Source organism: Arvicanthis niloticus, chromosome 22 (assembly GCF_011762505.2).
Source record: "Arvicanthis niloticus isolate mArvNil1 chromosome 22, mArvNil1.pat.X, whole genome shotgun sequence".
Classification (NCBI taxonomy): Eukaryota; Metazoa; Chordata; class Mammalia; order Rodentia; family Muridae; genus Arvicanthis; species Arvicanthis niloticus.
Window position 1 is genome coordinate 50857142 of NC_133429.1, and position 21274 is coordinate 50878415.

Sequence of the window (21274 nt, forward strand, 5' to 3'; positions counted from 1 at the left end):
CAGGTATAGATTTGACTTATGGGCCTTAAATCCAGTGGGAAAATTGTTGGTTACTACCTTGACATTTGTGTCACCATTATACCAATGGGCAGTGTTGACAAGATGGTCCTTGTTGTTGTTTGTTGAGATCATAGCTTGGTAATATTGTTTATTTCATTTCTTCTCTAGCAGAGTGCATAGCTCCTTCCAACAGTGTGAAATCTAACCAGTAGAGATGAAGCTTCCAGTTGTATTTCATCTTGATTTCTCTGTTATAACTCAAATTTGTGCTGTCTTCAGCAATAGGGTCTCACCATCACATTTTTGAGGGTAACCAAGAACATGGGCAATAGCTGTAATGTTTGGGTGGCACAGCCCTGACTACTGAAAAATGGCAAAAGTCACAAAGCCAGCACAGATTTTGACACAGTCCAGCAAAGCTGAGCTGAATGAAGTTTTTCACTTTGGGGTTCTGATCCCTCCATGTTGCATTTGTGGAGGGACTTTTAATATTATGATTCATTACGTCTTTTCCCCAGAAAATTATTTCTGCTCTCAAAGAAGTAACCTTCTCTGACCCTACTCGTGAGTCTTTCTTGCCTTGGAAATTGTGAAAAGCACAAAAAAAGCTGAATATCCCCAGAGTTCTGCCCCTTAGTAAACTCAGAAAACAATAGATTTGGCAACAAATCAGAATACAGGCTTCCTCTTATATGCAGTCTACAGGACATTGCCCCCAGATAACAAAAACTTAGTAACAAAATCAGTTTACCTAAAACGACATTTTATAATATATATGATATAAAATTAATATAAAAGAAATATGAGACTTTGTTAATCATAAGGAGACTTGGTGGTGGCTATGCAGCATCTGCAGGGAACAGCATATGAGTGCTTCTCTGATGGGATTCTACTATGGTGAGGTCCATGGAAACCCCTTCCCACTTGCCAAAGACCTGTGGTGAATTCAGTGGCCTCTATGCTTATTACCTAGATAGTGTGTGCTACAAACTCTTGCTTTCACTAATGCAATATTCATAGCAATATTTCACTTTGCGTTTCACTTTGTTGGTCATGGGTAAGGCTCGGCTCATGCATGCTGAAAGCCCTGTGGATGATTCTGTGCTTTTTTCAATACTCTTTTAAGGGGTAAAACCCTCCTTTAATCTTTGTCATGTATCAATCCTCTAGATTTGACTATTAATCCTGAGTATTTTAGAACATGTAATCATGTCCCTAGAGAAAGAGCTACAGTCACACCAAGTAAGACTGTGGCAGTTGTAAAGGTCCTGCTTGCATGACTGTTCTGAGGAAACTATGACCAACAGAGACCTAAAATGGGAGGCTATGTCTGATTAATAGAGATGTAAAATGGGGAAACTATGTCTGATCAATAGAGACTTAAAAAATGGTTCGTGGATAGATGGTATCAGAAACTGATAAGTGCTTATCAGGAAATGTTGCTTGGTACAATGAACATGTCTCTGAAATTAAAAAAAAAAGTGTTATGACAGAGGGATGCTCTTTGATGACTGGACTTATACTCACAAATGTTTATTCTGTCTCTCATTTACATAACTGTGTAACCACATTTGCTACTATCCGGGTATGTGCTCATGTCTACAAGACATGCCTGGCTTGTCTTTATTTATTTATGGCTTGCTGAAATTGTGCTTTGTAATGCAAATTAAGGTTGGGGAGTGATTGATCCAGAGGGAGGGGGCAAGGAAGAAGGGAAAATATTGGGGATTTTTTTGTAATGATGGGAATTTTATAATGCTGATGTTATGGTTTCTTTAAATACAATAACCAATGATTTCACTGCTCAGGTGTAGGCATAAATTTTTTGCAACCTACTTTTAATAAGGGTTCAGTCTCTCCTCTAGCACACCACCCAGGAGAGATAGTGGAAGAGAAAAGTTATTTGAATAGGGAAGTGAACCTGTTCAACAATAGTTGTTGAGGGGAGAGCTTGATCTTCTTGGGCAGCAAGCAGACAACAGGTGGCTGTAGTTCAACCCTGAAGAAACTGCCAGGCTCATCAACTGGCCTGAGGCAAGGGCACAGAAGCTGCAATCTTCCACAGGAAGCTCAAGAACAGTTCTTGGTTGAGTTTCTCTCAATTGTGGTGTTATCACAAGTTGAGCTCAGTAACTGCAAACCAGTACATGTGTATCTTTAGTGAAGAATAGCAAGGTGAAGCAAACCAATCCAAAGCTCACTGTTCCTCTTCTACTGTGGGGTCATATTTATACTCCTTCATCAAATGTCCATTCACCTGTGTCTGCTTCAGAAAAACAGTCTTGCATGTGTTTGCTTTAGCAAGACATCCTTTCACCTGCGTGCCTTAGCACAACAGCATTTGGCATAACTAACTTTCCAAAGAACTAGAAGTTTCCGCTTCATTTGGGCGAGCAGGATTATGATTGTATGGATAAAGATAGCTCAAGCTATTTGGTTGAATAGCTTGCTTGAATGTCAAGAGGTAGTCATTGTCTTCATTTGCACAGAGCCCCCTTCCCCCTCTCAGGACCTGAACCTTGCAGCTGGAGCTGGTCTCCAGCAGAGTCTGGCTCTCATTAAGTTACAGTGAGGCCTATTATGAATAAAGCTGCTATGGACATATTTGATAGGACACAAGTGTCCCTATGGTATAGTAGAACATCTTTTGGGTATATGCCCAGGAGTGGTATAGCTGGGTCTTGAGGTAGAACTAGTCCCAGTTTTCTGAGAAACTGTCAAATTGGTTTCCAAAGTGGTTCTAGGAGTTTGCACCCCCACCAGCAATGAAGGAGTGTTCTCCTTGCTCTACATCCTCATCAGCATGTGCTATCATTTTAGTTTTAGATCTTAGCCATTACGGTCGGTGTAAGATAGAATCTCAGAGTAGTTTTGAACTGCATTTCCCTCGTGACTAGGGATGTTGAACATTTCTTTTTTTCCTTATTTTAAAATAGCTAAATAAATCTTTAATATTTGTAACTGCAAAATGTACAGAAATTGCACAGCCACACGAAGTCTTTGAACACCAACTTCTCTTTATTATTGCATGGTTAAAAGTCTGCACTGGAGGGAAGAGCTACAGCCAACTCTGACGTTTGCATTTTTCCTTTTTCACATACTTACAAAAAGGGGAGCTGGGCACAGTGGGGGAGATGGGTAGCCTTGTGGCTGAGTATATAGAAAAGAGGGGCTAGTTCTCTGGATAGTCTGGCTCCCAGACCTACAGGTATAAGAGAGTAGTGTCCCTTGGGCATGTGCTGAGGTACACGTGGAGCTCTGGCCCTGATCCCCATCCCCCACTCCTGGGCAGTTAGAAGAACTTGTTGGACATTAAAGATTTGCTATAGTCTAAAACTGGAAACAACCTAGATGTCCCTCAACTGAAGAATGGATAAAGAAAATGTGGTACATCTATACAACAGAATGCTATCCAGCTATTTAAAACAAAGACATCATGAATTTTGCAGGCAAATGGATGGAACTTGAGACTATCATCCTGAGTGAAGTAACCCAGAGTCAGAAAGATACTTACAGAATGTACTCACTTATAAGTGGATATTAGCCATAAAGTGCAGGACAACCATGTTACAATCCACAGACCCAAAGAATCTGGGTAGTATGGAGGTCCCAAGGGAGAATTTTCAAATCTCAGTCATTAGGGGAAACGAGGTGGGTGGAGAGAGGGAACTGGGTAGGAGTAGAGTTGAGGAGGTGAATGGGGATGGCAATCAGGTGCAGGGAGAGGGGAAGTGAGAAAGGACTGGGAGTGAGAACAGAAATCAGAAAAGGGGGAGGGAGGTATGTATATCTGAAGAGTTGTTGACTAGCTGGAGGCTTGGGATGGGAGAGGATGAGGGAGGTGATCCTAGCTAAGATTCCTACCAGAGGAGGACATAGAGACTGAAGTGGCCACCTCCTGTAGCCAGGTATGACTTCTAGAGTAGGGAGGGGGACATCAATCTACCCACCAAACCTTCAACATAAAATTTGTCTTGCCTACAGATGTGCAGAGATAAAGATGGACAAGAGACTGAGGGAAAGCCATCCAATGACTGCCCTAACTTGAGACCCATCCCATGTGATAGAGCCAAGTCTGACACTATTAATGTTACTCTGCTATGTTGGTAGACAGGAACCTAGCATATCTGTCTCCTGAGCAGCTTCATCCAGCACTGGAGGCAGATACAGAGACCCAGAGCTAAACTTCATGCAGAGCTCAGGGGGTCTTGTGGAACAGTGTGGGATAGAAGTGAGAAAGTGGGATGGGTCAAGGACACTGTAAGAAGAGACACAGAGTCAACTAACCTGGGACCATAGGGCCTCAGAGAGCCTGGGACACCCACCAAAGAGCATACAGGAACTGTACCTAGACCTCCTACATATTTGTAGCAAGTGCATGGCTTGAATGCTCATGTGAGAGTCCCCTAATGAGCGGAGAGGCGGGCAGGGAAGGGCTGTCTCTAACTGTTCCCTGCCATTGGATCCCCTTCCTCTGACTGAACTGCCTGGCTGGGCCTCATTGGGAGAGAGTGTGCCTAGTACTGCTGGGACTAGATGTCCCAGGGTGGAATGGTACCCAACGGGTGCTTCCCCTCTCTAAGGAGAAGGGGTGGGCAATGGGAAGTGGGATTTGTAAGGGTGAGACTGGGAGAAGAGGAGGGAGGGGCTGTGATCAGGATATAAAATGAATAAGAAAAGTTACAGTGAGGTCTTTTAACTAAAAAAACCAGCAGAAAATAGAATGCATCAGTATATAGCCTGTGAGAGCTTTTAAACTTTTAAGTTAGGCTAACTTACAAGCTGTCCTTCAATCCCTAAGCATTGTTCAAGGCTTGGGAACTCAGATACATTTCTATCTGTTTAATGTTTCACTTTCCTGAAGAACAAAATGTCATAAATACTTATGTAGTCTAAAGTGATTTGAGATTGATAGTACATATTCTCTCTGTACTTGTAACACATGTTCAGGGACAAAATGATATGATATATATTTCTTTTGAAATAATAACTTTGTCCTTATTATGGAATCTATATAAAGAAACATCCTGCTTGCTAGTTAGTCTGAGATGCAAGATTCTCCAGCCACAGTCTCTGACTCATTCACTCAACACTTCCTTCTGCCCATTCCTTATCTCTTCTGCTAGGACATGTCTAAATGCTGGGGCTGACTCCTGGCAATTGACAGTCTGTGGGATCTCACTTGTTAACAACTCCCAAAGGTATAACCCATTCTTGACACTGGGCTTTTTATTTGTTATCCTGGTGTCTCGTATGAACATTTTTGCCCCATTATAGGATAGTTACACACAAAACCATTTTATATGTGTGTGTTTATGTTTTGTGGTGCTTCAACAGTAGTAATTTTCCTATGGCTTTTTCTAAATGACTTTAGTACTTTTTATGGGACTCCTGAGTGTGAGAATGAGTGATTCTTGTGGTTCCTCTTGGGACTCTTCCTTCTTTTAAGTTATCTTGAGTTGTCAATGATGGTTTTTGCTTTGTCTTACTGTACTTTACTTTGTCATGTTTTGTTGTTATCTCCTAGAAGTATATTTTTTTTCTAATGTAAAACCAAAAGGGAGTGGTTCTGGAGGGGAAGGAAGGAAGGAACTGGGAGGAGTAGAGAAAAAATTATTTTCAATTAAAGGAGAAAAATATAAAAATGAAGGGAAACAGTAAGGTCACAGGAAGAAGATGAATAAGTGTTCTGTCCTACCTCCCAAAAGCCTATAGTTAATAATATTGATTTAAAAAAGTTTTATTGAGAGTTTTGAGACTGGTTCTTACAATGTACCCTGAAGTGACCTCAAACTCCTGATCTTGCTATTTTAGTCTTTTGAGAGGGTTGGGGACTTCAGGGATGTACCACCATGCCTTGTTTATATTATTGTATTTCATATGGAAACATTTATGATATCCTAGATGATTTTACTAGATAGAAAATAAAGAAAAAATTTGAGATTACAGGCATGCTAAATTGCTTAACTCTTGTACCCATTCCCCCATGTATGTAAAAACATCTTGTTGTTTCTTTAAATATTCATTTTAAAACAAATAGAAATAACACAAAATAGAGGCTTGCAAGCAGATAATAAATTGAGCTCAATTTTGACTTATAGCTTTAGACAATGTAAATTGCAGAAAACTTTTACATTAGAATGAACAATGAACATCCATCATTGGTTTCAAATGCTTTGGTACAATTCAAATACATTGCCTCTCTGTGCCTAACTTATTTTAGTACAAATTAAAAATGATAGAATTTCACCCCATTTTATGGTCAAAAGTATTCCCTGCTATGCATGTGCAACATTTTGATTATCTGCTCACTGGCTTCTTCCTGTTTCTCCTTTGTATCTCTGAGAGTACATAGTGGGGATGGGGTGTGGTTTTGTGATTTTTTTTTTTTGTGTGTCCTCTTCTGCTTTTAGGACCTAAATAGTGCCTACCTTAAGGAGAAAATACATTAATATCCATTAAATGAATTAGTGAATAAATCAATTGAAAGTTTTAGATTAGAAGAAACAATGATGACTTACTTTTTTTTGCTGAAGATGTAAAGGTCTCCTGGCAATCGCTTCTGTGTTGATTTATTTTACATTATCATTTTTTGGTATTCTTAATTTTGAAGTGAACAGAGGTTATGATTTCTGAAATTTGCATACATGGAAGGATGTGATACTAAAAGAGGTCTGTGGGAGTAGGAATGTCAGTCAACCACGATGAGAAAGTGTGTTCAGGAAAAGTCAATCTGATCTATAAGTTTGGGGAGTTTACAGTTCATGTTTATTGGGTTTCACCATCTTATTTCTTGGAAAATACTGTAATTCTTTTTATTGAGTCACAAAAGGCTTGCTTGACTTGCCTATTTCTAAGTGTGTAGATGAAGGGGTTTAGCATAGGGGCAATGGAAGTAGTGAGAACTGTCACACCTTTGTTGATGGCCACCTCATCCTTTGCTGAAGGCTTCATGTAGATGAAGATGCAGCTGCCATAGGTGATGGAAACCACAATCATGTGGGAAGAACAGGTAGAGAAGGCTTTTTTCTTTTGTTGGACAGAAGGGAATCTAAGAACTGTCTTGATGATATTAACATAGGAGAGAACAACACACAGCAGTGTTATAATGAGTGTCAGTACAGCGCAGATGAGAACTGTCTGCTCCATGAACCAAGTGTCTGAACAAGAGATTTTAAGGAGGGGAGAAGCATCACAGATAAAATGATCAATGATATTGGAATCACAGAACTCCAGATTCAGGCCGAGGCTAAGTGGGGGGATTAAAATAAACAAACCAGCTACCCAAGAACAAAACACAAGTCTTCTGCAGACTGTGGTACTCATGATAGTCAAATAGTGAAGTGGCCTACAGATGGCCACATAGCGGTCATAGGACATGGCAGCTAGAAGGAAAAATTCAGTTATGCCAAAGAGATCAGTAAAAAATACTTGGACAACACAGGCATTATAGGTAATCCTTTTGTCACCTGTTGCTATGTTATACAGGTATCTGGGGATGCTTGCAGATGTGAACGAGACCTCTAAGAAAGCAAAGTTCTTAAGGAAATAGTACATGGCTGTTTGAAGGTGAGGATCCACTAAGGTGAGGGAGATGATGACCAGGTTTCCAGTTATGCTTAGTGAGTAGGTGAAGAAGAGAATGATAAAGACAAGAACCTGCAGTTGCTGGTCATCTGTCAGTCCCAGTAAGATGAAAGTTGTGACAGTGTGGTTCCTCATCACTGATTTCTGGTTTCTTTTAGATCTGCATGGAACATTTGGAAAGTTTTAGATATAGATTCAGATTGAAATTTGCCAGATTTTTCTTATTCATTATACCTTTAAAAACCCATTAACCTTTAAATGTCTATTGTGTAAGGACTTCTAATTCCCGTGGTTCTGTTATTTTATGTGAAACAAGACTACATTTGGCTCAAGAATTATCAAAATTGGTTGTAATTTTCTGATATATTTTTCAAGTGTGTTGCTCTTTTGTGAAGTGCTGAAACAATCCAAACAATGTGAGAGAACTATGCACATACAGTCACTTCTGGTCTGTGTTGGAACTCTGTAGTTGAAATATTTAATTTTGTTTAATGCAATTTGTGTTTTTACCCTGAAGAACTCCAGAATTAGCATTCATGAACATAGAGCGCACGCACAAATATCAACTCAATTATGTGTACCACATACCTACAGACACCACACACACACACTTCTGTAGTTGCTTCCATGATACTGCCTCCTTATGGGTTTCTCTGTCCCTTAGTGATCCTTTAACAATTCAGTGTGGTACATAGCAGAGAAAGCTTTAAATTGTGATATAATTATGCAGAGAACACACATTCTCTCAAAAAATACTTTGAAAAATAAATTTCAAAGATGCTGTAGGTGATGACTTTCTACCTCATCAAATCACATTTTAATCTACTCTTCCTATGCAGGTCAGTCTTAATCTCAAGATAAAAAAACATGGAATAAAATAATAAGGAACATGATTAATCTAATTTAAGAGAAAATATTGTGACACTGTTGAGGACATTTGCATAAGTAAATAGCATTAATTAATTTAGAAGGAACATTTGCATATCCAGTTAGAAACAATGGTTTTCTACAAACTATGAGGGTGTGAGAGTCAATTTGATTTTTTTGTTTGTTTTAGACCTTTGACAAAATTGTCAAAATTGGTGTTTTTTTAAATCCTTCTTTACTTAAAAAAGATTACGGCATTTTCATTAGTTCCTATGTGTTAAATTATAATTATTCATGTGATCATCATTATACCCATATCTTAATTTAGCCATGGCCCTTTTGATTTTCATTTGTGGCCTGACATAGTAATTTGTATATATCTCAGATACAATACATCCCAGTAGCATGCTCTTTTCAATGAAGGTAATATGTTACAATATGGACCACATCCCCAGTGACAGATGTTTTAGCCTCTGATTCCAACAGAACGAGAGTGCTCTGTTCCCATCTTACCTGGTTGATTTTCATTTCTCCAACTCTAGCTAAATATCTTCTAGAGAGTTTCCTGCATGTTTGACAATTGTGGCACTGGAAACTCCAGTCTCTGCAACCCTAAGAAACATTGCCTGTTATCAATACACAAAGAAGAAAACTCATTTAGGAATCAAATCTTGGAATATGGACCCCCCCGTTTTTGTTATACAACTTGACAACACCCAGACAATCCCACAAACAACTGGTGTCTAACGAGGGCTTCTAAATGTATTGGTCTCTTGCATGTTTTCCAATCAGATATACACAAAGATATTTCCCTTTCTATTTGGGCTTCTAATGCAAAGCATTTTCATACTGACTTTATTTACATTTTGTATGAAGTTGAACTGATGGTTAAGTATATTTTTTGGGTATATTTTTTAGTTAAAACTGTTTTCAGACATGATCTTTATATGTACAATCCAGAAGGTCTTCTAACCCCCAATCCTCCAGTCTCAGTCTGCTGTCAGGATTACCCCATGCTTCACCACAAATGACTACTTTGGTTCTTAAAAGAGACCAACATTTTGCTCTGTTTATCTTTACAGGTCACAACAGAGGAATTGCCTTCTTTTTCTTGGATGCTTGAAAAAATTCTTTCTTCCTACTCTACCTCTAGTCTCAGATGTGACCGCAATCATGCCACTGAGTAAAAGATTAGCATTGCCACTGTTAGCCCTTAATAGTCAGTGCTATTGATGTAGCTAGCTGATTTCTGTTTATTCTATTTTGAAAATGAAATGAGGAGAGAGATTTTTAATGAAGTAATTCATTGTTCATCAATTTGGGGGTGTTAACCTAGTTATATGCAAGATATGATGATTATGATGATGAGTTAATTTGAGGTTCACAATCAAGGTGATAGATTTCTTAATAGCCATCAAAATGTAACATTTATTTATTCTGTGAACCATTCAAGTGCTGAGATTATAGGCATGTGTCATCAGCTGATTTTAACACTTAAATGCCAACATATTGTTATATGTAAAAATCTTCTGAAATTATATACAAAGAAACCATGTTGTATAAGTGAAGAGGATACTCTATAACATATAGAAATTATCATTTATATTTATTTCCCATTTTAAGAGTTATTTTTTTCCAGGGTATGAAAAACTGAGATCAAACAAAGTAAACATAATAAAGACAAGGAAATAGATTGTGTTTACCATTGTGACTGCTGAGGATAGATTTTATTGCTTGTTGAAGTTTGAAGTCCTAAAATTCCTTAATTCAAATGATAATTGAGATGAATATTTTCATATCAACTCCTAGTCACCTTTGTCACTGTCAAGCTTGTGACCACTTGAGGATGCTTAGACACCTCAGTAGAATCCATCTTCATCCAGTTTTTGGACTTTCCTATTATACTGCTTTTGTTTTCTTCCTGTAAAAACAAACCAATCAGCCACTGATATGAAGGCTTGCAGGATGTGAGGAATGGTCTCCACTTATGAACCTTGTTATTCTGATTTATCAGAGTGATGAGAATCTGCTTTTTCTAGCTTAACATTGGGCTATTTGGTGAAAATGCAACTAACTAACTAAACATAATCCCTGGTGATATAGACTCCCTAATGAATCTTCTGAGTAACCTAATTTCAGGTTTAAGAAAGTATGCTGCACTGTGCTTCTTTAGAGACAGTGTCTTTGGAGACAGAAGGCTATAGCATTAGATAGAGTTCATCAAGACTGCAAAAGAATCTGATTATACACTAATCTACATGCTTAGACATAACACATAACACATAAGCTGAAATGAAACCTAAAAGGAGAGCTAGTAAAAACCACATTTCTTATCTAAAACTTCTTATGTGAATCATTTATTATATTTGAGAAATTTTAAATAGTTCAGGAAAATGGAGAAAATACACAAAATCACATAATTTAATTGCTGCTTTTATTGTAGTGGTTTGTTCTACAATTGCATCAAAATGCTTATAAGTACTACTTATGAAACACTGAAAGACTTCTGGGTAAAATAGCATTTAGCAGCCTCACCCATTTGATTGGATGAAAGAAAAGAGGCAGGATGGTTAAAATGCAGCCATTTTTATTCCTTAAAGAAGTGATAGTTTTAATTGAATTTATCAATACCAGCTGAGGTTTTTTTTTTTTTTTTTTTTTTTTTTTTTTTTTTTTTTTTTAAAAACAGGTGGGAGAGGCTGTGGACAGAGCCTAGCTGCCATTAATGGATTAATGGCTTGGAGTAGGTTAGACCAAACTACAGGAAATCCTTGCCTTAATAATTAGTTGGATGACCAAGGACTAGACACGTAATTGGTGGGGACACCTGGGAGTTGAAGCAAAACAGTAGGAACTGTCTGACACTGACATATACTCTCTCTTCCCATTCACACCTACCCTGACAAGAGCTAAAGCAGAGTCTTGAGTCCACTGGACCAATGGCCCTGTAAACCTTCATTGACAGATAGAAAGGGGATGTATGTATCAAACTGGGAGGTGGTGGCAAGCTCTCTCATAAGGATGATGGGTAAGTTTGGCAGTATTGCACAGGAAGTATTCCCATGTGAACATCCCCTCATACCCCTCCCTCTGCCAACAACATGCACAGTTGAATACCATAAGCAGAGAGGTTCTGTAAAACTCAAAGCTGGGTGAACCAATGTCCATATATACTTTGGGGTAGATAGTGAGGGGACTGAAATGTGAGTCTGAGGGTTGAGACAGCCTTGTTCTCAAAGTTTCCTCCATAAGTCAGGAGGAAACTACAACAAGGATCCCACCCTGGTTTTCCTAATAAAAGCTACTGATCCTTATAGACCATTGAAGAGGAAGTTGAACTGTAGTTGTGCAGTTGTTTGGGAAACTCACTTTCAAAGAGGGTTTGTTCAAATGTGACTGGAGCAACATGTAATCCAGATTTACTTTTACAGATTTGAATTAGAACTACAAACTGTGTCTTCCCTATGAATGAATGCAGACTCTAAGAAAAACCACACAGAGAGTGTTCAGAACCCATTCCATGAAGGCAAAAAAAATACTGATTGTTGTGACTGAAAATAAAAATCCCTCAGAATTCCGTTATAGTTTACACTCTGTCTATTGTTAATTAATTTTTTATTGTTGCAAACAATTTTGATAAGATTTAAATTGAAATAGAATTTTATAATTTCTCTCTTTTCTTCCTGTAGCCCCAGATACCTTCATTTGAACCTCTCCCATGTCCTGCTCAAGTAGATAGCTTCTTTTCCTTGATTAGTTTTATATATGTATAGATGTATGTACACACACACACACACACACACACACACACACAATCTCCTGAGTCTGTTGTTGTTGTTTGTGTGTATATGGTTTAACGACTTACAACTCTATAATAGACAACTAATTAGAGAGCTCATTCCCTGAAGAGGTTAATTCTTCTCTCAGCAGTTATTTGTTCTTTATCTATCGGTAGAACTCCATGAAAATTCTACAGGACACCATGAAATGATCAACATTATCAATTGTGGAAATAAAAGGAGATGAACATGTTAAAAGCATTAAAAATGTACTTGATGAAATCATAGCAGAAACCTTTGTAAGTGTAAAGGAGCAATCATATAGGTTCAGGAAGCATTTAAACACCAAATAGACAAGATCAGATAAGAACCTCACATCATATTACAGTCAAAACCTTAAATGTAGAGAATGAAGAAATAAATAATGAAAGCTACATAGAATAAGTCACAAAAAGGCAAACACATTAGAATTACAGAAAATTTCTGTAATAGAAATTTGAAATAAATTTGAAATTTGAATTTTGAAATAAAGTAGAAATTTGAAGCCAATCAGCAGTGGCGCAGCGCCTAAGGTGGCCGCCTGCAGAGGGCTCGGGCCCTCTGCTCTCTCTCTGCCTCCATGTGTTCGAATACCGCTATGTCCCGTGCCTCTCTGCCCGAGTCTCATGGGAAAAAAATTGAAATAAAATAGAAACCACAAAAGGCAGAATACGGAGAAATGTATTCTATTACTGAAGGCAATACATGCCAATCGAGATTACTACATCCAGCAAAACTACCAGTTATAATTAAAAGAGAAACAAATACTTTCCTTGATAAAAATAAGCAGAAGAAATTCTAATTAATGCTAATTAAAGAGGAGACTTGAAGAAATCCTTGAGGCCGGAAAGAAACATGAACACATCCAGGATCCTTCATAAAGAAGAAGCCACACTGAAATAGCAGCTATAGACACAAACACTCCAAAATCAACACAATGACAATAGTAAATACCTTTGTATTACAATCTTAAGTTTAATGGACTAAATTTTCCAAAATAAATAAATAAATAAATAAACAAAGTTGTCAATGATAGTTTTTGCTTTGTCTTTCTATATTTTACTTCGTCATGATTTGTTGTTGTCTTCTAGAAGTATATTTTTTTATAATATAAGTCTAAAAGTGAGTGGTTCTGGAAGGAAAGGAAGTGGGGAGGAACTGGGAGGAATAGAGAAAAAAATCTATTTTAAATTAAAGAAAAAAATATAAAAAATAAAGGAAAACAGTAAGGTTGCAGGAAGATAATGAATAAGTGTTCTGTCCTACTTCCCAAAAGCCTATAGCTAATAACATTGATTTAAAAAGTTTTATTCAGAGTTTTGAAACTGGTTCTTGCAATGTACCCTGAAGTGACCTCAAACTCCTGATCTTGCTATTTTAGTCTTTTGAGAGGGTTGGGACTTCAGGGATGTACCACCATGCCTTGTTTATATTATTGTATTTCATATGGAAACATTTATGATATCCTAGATGATTTTACTAGATAGAAAATAAAGAGAAAATTTGAGATTACAGGCATGCTAAATTGCTTAACTCTTGTACCCATTCCCCCATGTATGTAAAAACATCTTGTTGTTTCTTTAAATATTCATTTTAAAACAAATAGAAATAACACAAAATAGAGGCTTGCAAGCAGATAATAAATTGAGCTCAATTTTTATTTACAGTCTTAGACAATGTAAAGTGCAGAAAACCTTTACATTAGAATGAACAATGAACATCCATCATTGGTTTCAAATGCTTTGGTACGTTTCATCTTTGTTTGCTGAAAACATTTTTCCTTTAGTTTTCTGTCATAAATAGTGACTCAGATACATTTGAAAACACACACACACACACACACACACACACACACACACACACACACACACACATTCGAGAATCTCGTACCTCAAGATAATAGAAAGTCCAGGCACTATTCATACTCAAAGTAGCAAGAGCTTGGAAGTTTCTTCCTTCAGGGTTGACAGTCCATTATAGTGGCGACCTGCAGTTTAAGAACTGTGAGATTGGAAACAAAGATACTTTGGACAAACTGTAGTGAACACTCTGTGTGTTTACCATGTATGAAAATGGCAATATTATGTGTAGTTTTGCATATTTCTTTCAGACATTTCCTTATGTTTTAGGCATTTATGTATTCATTTTACTTTATTGTTTTGCTTATGTGTTGGTCATATCACTGGCATTTTGTGTAATTCAATATATGTATACACAGGTGGCAGATTGCAGTTAAAATATGTCTCAGAATAGTTGGGCACAGTGGCCATGCCTCTAATTTCAGCACTCAGGTGGCAGATTCTGTAAGTCTGAGGCCAGCTTTAGGACACAGACAGAACTATATAGAGATTCTCTCATTTTCAGAAAAACTATTTTCAATTCATTCTTTTAAACTTCAAATGTTTTACTTTTTTGTTTTGAAAACATAACATTTAGGATTTTGATGGTTGTTTATTTGATACCTTTTAAGATATGAATATTTTTCAGAGCTTGTTTGGAGGTTTTAGCACATCTAATCTTACACTCTTGACTGAAGACAAGTTCTCCTCAGCTCAGGGAAGTTTGTCCTCTTTGATGGAGTGACTTGAGGAGGGACAAACTCACATGGAGAGGTGAGGAAGGAAGGGCCCACCCATCTAATGATCCAGACCAGCAGATCAACCTTGGCTGTGATCAATGGTATAACAGGTGTCTCAGTCAGACCACCCTTACATCCTGGGCAAGATCTAGGCCAGAGGTGAAGTGTGGAGAATTGGGAGGAGTCAAGGGAGGGGAAACTGTGGTTGAAATTTATTGCAAATAATGAGTAAACCAACAAAAAACATTTTATCTCAAAATAAATTTAATACATTTTAAAGAGCATGAAGTGATTATTTTTAATATTTTTATGATATCAAAAGGCTTATTATTTTCTATCATGGCAAACATCCATATCAGTGTGGGACTTTTTATATTTAAAGTTATTTTATTTCATATTAATTATTTAAGCATGCATTAAAGCATAAAGGTGTGCATATTCATGAAGTATCACATGGTTTCTTGATACAAGAAAATACCGTGTAATGGCCAAATCAGAATACAAATTTTGTTTCTTCAAAAATTATTAATTTCTGTATGATAAAAACATTCAAAATGTATTTCATGCATTCTGAATTATATAATATGCTATCATTACCTATATAGCCACTATACTTGCAATATCACACTAGAACTACTGAATTCCACCTACCTGTGATTTAATTAAATTTTCCTCACCTTTCTCTTCCTCATTACCATCCTAGCTTCTGACAACACCAATCTAGTCTCAACTTGTCTGAGATCAGCTCTTCTATAATCCACATACTTGCCTCTCTGTGCCTAACTTATTTTAGCACAATCGTCTCTATCCTTTCTGTACTAAAAATGATAGAATTTCATCTTATTTTATGGTCCAAAGTATCCCCTGATAAGCATGTGCAACATTTTGATTATCTACTCACTGGCTTGATCCCATTTCTCCTTTGTATCTCTGAGAGTACATGGTGGGGATGGGGTGTGATTTTTTTTTTTTTTTTTTGTTTTGTTTGTTTGTTTGGTTTGTGTCATCTGCTCGTTTTAGGACCTAAATAGTGCCTGCCTTAAGGAGAATACACACTAATATCCATTAAATGAATTAGTGAATAAATCAATTGAAAGTTTTGGATTAGAAGAAACAATGGTGGCTTACTTTTTTGTTGAAGATGTGAAAAATCTCTTGGCAATCGCTTCTTTGTTGTTTTATTTTACTTCATTTTTTGCTATTAATTTTTGAGTGAAATAGGGGTTATGATTTCTGAAATCTATTAGCACACATGGACACATGTGATCCTAAATGAGGTCTGTGGGAGTAGGAATTTCAGTCAACCACAATGAGAAAGTGTGTTCAGGAGAAGTCAACATGATCTAGAAGTTTGGGGAGTTTACCATCCATGTTTATTGGGTTTCATCATCTTATTTCTTGGTAAATGCTATAATTCTTTTTATTGAGTCACAAAAGGCTTGCTTGACTTGCTTATTTCTAAGTGTGTAGATGAAGGGGTTTAGCATAGGGGCAATGGATGTGGTGAGAATCATCACAGCCTTGTTGATAGCCACCTCGTCCTTTGCTGAAGGCTTCATGTAGATGAAGATGCAGCTGCCATAGGTGATGGAAACCACAATCATGTGGGAAGAACAGGTAGAGAAGGCTTTTTTCTTTTGTTGGACAGAAGGGAATCTAAGAACTGTCTTGATGATATTAACATAGGAGAGAACAACACACAGCAGTGTTATAATGAGTGTCAGTACAGCGCAGATGAGAACTGTCTGCTCCATGAACCAAGTGTCTGAACAAGAGATTTTAAGGAGGGGAGAAGCATCACAGATAAAATGATCAATGATATTGGAATCACAGAACTCCAGATTCAGGCCGAGGCTAAGTGGGGGATTAAAATAAACAAACCAGCTACCCAAGAACAAAACACAAGTCTTCTGCAGACTGTGGTACTCATGATAGTCAAATAGTGAAGTGGCCTACAGATGGCCACATAGCGGTCATAGGACATGGCAGCTAGAAGGAAAAATTCAGTTATGCCAAAGAGATCAGTAAAAAATACTTGGACAACACAGGCATTATAGGTAATCCTTTTGTCACCTGTTGCTATGTTATACAGGTATCTGGGGATGCTTGCAGATGTGAACGAGACCTCTAAGAAAGCAAAGTTCTTAAGGAAATAGTACATGGCTGTTTGAAGGTGAGGATCCACTAAGGTGAGGGAGATGATGACCAGGTTTCCAGTTATGCTTAGTGAGTAGGTGAAGAAGAGAATGATAAAGACAAGAACCTGCAGTTGCTGGTCATCTGTCAGTCCCAGTAAGATGAAAGTTGTGACAGTGTAGTTCCTCATCACAGATTTCTGGTTTCTTTTAGATCTGCATGGAACATTTGGAGAGTTTATGTATAGATTCAGTTTTAAGTTTGCCAGGTTTTTCTTATTCATTATACCATAATAAACAAACAAACAAACAAACCATTAACCTTTAAATGTCTACTGCATACAGACTTCTAATTCCTGTGGTTCTGTTATTTTATGTGAAAGAAGACTACCTTTTGGCTCAAGAATTATCAAATTTTGCTGAAATTTTCTGATATATTTTTTAAGTGTGTTGCTCCTTTTTGAAGCGCAGAAACAAGCCAGACAATGTGAGAGAACTATGCACAATACAGTCATTTCTGGTCTGTGTTGGAACTCTGTAGTCAAAATATTTAATTTTGTTTAATGCAATTTGTGTTTTTACCCTGAAGAACTCCAGACTTAGCATTCATGAATATACAGTGCATGCACACATATCAACTCAGTTATGTGTACCACATACCTACAAACACCCGCCCCCCATACTTCTGTAGTTGCTTCCATGATACTCTCTCCTTATGGGTTTCTCTGTCCCTTAGTGATCTCTGGGTGGTACATAGCAGAGAAGGTTTTAAAACACACTATAATTATGCAGAGAACACTCATTCTCTCAAAATATTCTTTGAAAAATAAATTTCAAAGATGCTGTCTGTGATGATTTTCTATCTCATCAAATCACATTTTAATCTACTTTTCCTACGTAGATCAGTCTTAATCTCAAGATAAAAAAACATGGAATAAAATAATAAGGGACATGATTAATCTAAGAGAAAATATTGTAACACTGTAGAGGACATTTGCATAAGTAAACGGCATTAATTAATTTAGAAGGAACATTTGCATTTCCAGTTAGAATCAATGGCTTTTCTACAAACTATGAGGCTGTGAGAGTTAATTTGATTTTTTTGTTTGTTTTAGACCTTTGACAAAATTGTCAAAATTGGTGTTTTTTTTTCTTTAAAAAAAAAAACAAACCTTTCTTTACGTAAAAAAATATTACAGCATTTTCATTCGTTTCTATGTGTTAAATTATAATTATTCATGTGATCATCATTATACCCATATCTTAATTTAGCCATCGCCCTTTGATTTTCATTTGTGGCCTGACATAGTAATTTGCATATATCTCAGATACAATACATCCCAGTAGCATGCTCTTTTCAATGAATGTAATATGTTACAATATGGAATACATCCCCAGTGACAGATGTTTTAGCCACTGCTTCCAACAGAACGAGAGTGCTCTGTTCCCATCTTACCTGGTTGATTTTCATTTCTCCAACTCTAGCTAAATATCTTCCAGAGAGTTTCCTGCATGTTTGACAATTGTGGCACTGGAAACTCCCGTCTCTGCAACCCTAAAAAACATTGCCTGTTATCAATACACAAAGAAGAAAACTCATTTAGGAATCAAATCTTGGAATATGGATCCCCCAGTTTTTGTTATACAACTTGACAACACCCAGACAATCCCACAAACAACTGGTGTCTAACGAGGGCTTCTAAATGTATTGGTCTCTTGCATGTTTTCCAATCAGATATACACAAAGATATTTCCCTTTCTATTTGGGCTTCTAATGCAAAGCATTTTTATACTGACTTTATTTACATTTTGTATGAAGTTGAACTGATGGTTAAGTATATTTTTTGGGTATATTTTTTAGTTAAAATTGTTTTCAGACATGATCTTTATATGTACAATCCAGAATGACTTCTAACCCCCAATCCTCCAGTCTCAGTCTGCTGTCAAGATTACCCCATGCTTCACCACAAATGACTACTTTGGTTCTTAAAGAGACCAACATTTTGCTCTGTTTATCTTTACAGGTCACAACAGAGGAATTGCCTTCTTTTTCTTGGATGCTTGAAAAAATTCTTTCTTCCTACTTTACCTCTAGTCTCAGATGTGACAGCAATCATGCCACTGAGTAAAAGATTAGCATTGCCACTGTTAGCCCTTAATAGTCAGTGCTATTGATGTAGCTAGCTGATTTCTGTTTATTCTATTTTGAAAATGAAATGAGGAGAGAGATTTTTAATGCAGTAATTCATTGTTCATCAATTTGGGGGTGTTAACCTAGTTATATGCAAGATATGATGATTATGATGATGAGTTAATTTGAGGTTCACAATCAAGGTGATAGATTTCTTAATAGCCATCAAAATGTAACATTTATTTATTCTGTGAGCCTTTCAAGTGCTGAGAATATAGGCATGTGTCATCAGCTGATTTTAACACCTAAATGCCAACATATTGTTATATGTAAAAATCTCCTGAAATTATATACAAAGAAACCATGTTATATAAGTGAAGAGGATACTTTATAAAATACAGAAATTATCATTTGTATTTATTTCTTATTTTAAGAATTATTTTTTCCCAGGGCATGAAAAACCGAGATCAAAGTAAACATAATAAAGACAAGAAAATAGGTTGTGTTTACCATTGTGACTGCTGATGATAGATTTTGTTGGTTGTTGAAGTTTGAAGTCCTAAAATTCCTTAATTCAAATGATAATTGAGATGAATATTCTCGTATCAACTCCTAGTCACCTTTGTCACTGTCAAGCTTGTGACCACTTGAGGATGCTTAGACACCTCAGTATAATCCATCTTTATCCAGTTTTTGGACTTTCCTATTATACTGCTTTAGTTTTCTTCCTGTAAAAACAAACCAATCAGCCACTGATATGAAGGCTGCAGGATGTGAGGAATCGTCTCCACTTATGAACCTTGTTATTCTGATTTATCAGAGTGATGAGAATCTGCTTCTTCTAGCTTAACATTGGGCTATTTGGTGAAAATGCAACTAACTAACTAACTAAACATAATCCCTGGTGATATAGACTCCCTAATGAATCTTCTGAGTAACCTAATTTCAGGTTTAAGAAAGTATGCTGCACTGTGCTTCTTTAGAGACAGTGTCTTTGGAGACAGAAGGCTATAGCATTAGATAGAGTTCATCAAGGCTGCAGAAGAATCTGATTATACACTAATCTACAGGTTTAGACATAACACATAACACATAAGCTGAAATGAAACCTAAAAGGAGAGCTAGTAAAAACCACATTTCTTATCTAAAACTTCTTATGTGAATCATTTATTATATTTGAGAAATTTTAAATAGTTCAGGAAAATGGAGAAAATACACAAAATCACATAATTTAATTGCTGCTATTATTTTAGTGGTTTGTTCTACAGTTGTGTCATAATGCTTATAAGTACTGCTTATGAAACACTTAAAGAATTTTGGGTAAAACAGCATTTAGCTGCCCCCTCCATTTGATTGGATGAAAGAAAAGAGGCAGAATGGTCAAAATACAGCCATTTTTATTCCTTAAAGAAATGGTAGTTGTAAATGAATTTATCATTTACAATACCAGCTGAGTTTTTTTTTTTTTTTTTTGTAAACAGGTTGGAGATGCTGTGGATAGAGCCTATCTGTCATCAGTGATTTGGAGTAGGTTAGACCAAACTACAGGAAATCTTTGCCTTAATAATTAGTTTGATGTCCAAGGACTAGACTCGTAATTGGTGAGGACACCTGGGAGTTGAAGCAGAGCAGTGGGAAATGTCTGACACTGACTCATATCCTCTCTTCCCCTGTTGCTTCTCTATCTGACCAGCAGACAGGAATGACGCAACTCAGAGTTCTCAACACAGTTTATTCAGGATCCTTAACCATCCTCTCTCTCTCAAAACCCCTCTTTTCTTTCTCTCTGGAAGCCCTTCTCTCCTCTCTCTCTGGAAGCCCTTCTGCCTCAGTCCCTTCACGGCCATCCTTTTATACCCCTGCCTGTCCCAATCAGCACCTGCCACATGGGCATGCCTCATTGGTGCACCTCAAACAGCCCGATTCTCTGTGGCAGCAAGTCTGCGCAGTAGTTTTGCAGTCGTGGCTCTGTTAGGGAAAGGTGCTCGAGCATACCCGCTCCTCACAATTCCCCCTTATTTATTAATTTTGGCAGAGGGTGCCTGTCTTAGGTTTCCCCCTTTCAAGCAACGCTCCTTACCCATCATGGGGAGTCAAACAGCTTTGGTTTGGTCCCTGTCTTAGGTTGGTAATGTGCCCAAGGAGTCTTACCCGTCAT

General features: G+C 37.1%; 1 protein-coding gene and 1 pseudogene across 2 annotated transcripts; both read right to left on the minus strand.

The window, feature by feature from the left end:
* Nucleotides 1-5853: 5853 nt before the first annotated feature.
* LOC143435741 (olfactory receptor 6C2-like) lies at nucleotides 5854-10445 on the minus strand. Its single transcript, XM_076919194.1, has 3 exons — nucleotides 10158-10445; nucleotides 8968-9080; nucleotides 5854-7747 (listed from the first exon to the last, which is right to left on the minus strand). Exon 3 carries the CDS (start codon nucleotides 7720-7722, stop codon nucleotides 6787-6789), a length of 936 nt encoding a protein of 311 aa, XP_076775309.1. The 5' UTR covers nucleotides 7723-7747; nucleotides 8968-9080; nucleotides 10158-10445; the 3' UTR covers nucleotides 5854-6786.
* Nucleotides 10446-13931: 3486 nt separating this feature from the next.
* On the minus strand, nucleotides 13932-20016 carry LOC143436406 (olfactory receptor 6C2-like; annotated as a pseudogene). Its single transcript, XR_013106466.1, has 3 exons — nucleotides 19627-20016; nucleotides 18442-18554; nucleotides 13932-17201 (listed from the first exon to the last, which is right to left on the minus strand). The product of XR_013106466.1 is annotated as an olfactory receptor 6C2-like (transcript).
* Nucleotides 20017-21274: the final 1258 nt, after the last annotated feature.

Excerpts from the sequence above, each read along its gene's own strand:
- LOC143435741 (XM_076919194.1), bottom strand. The coding sequence starts at position 7,722 with ATGAGGAACCACACTGTCACAACTTTCATCTTACTGGGACTGACAGAT.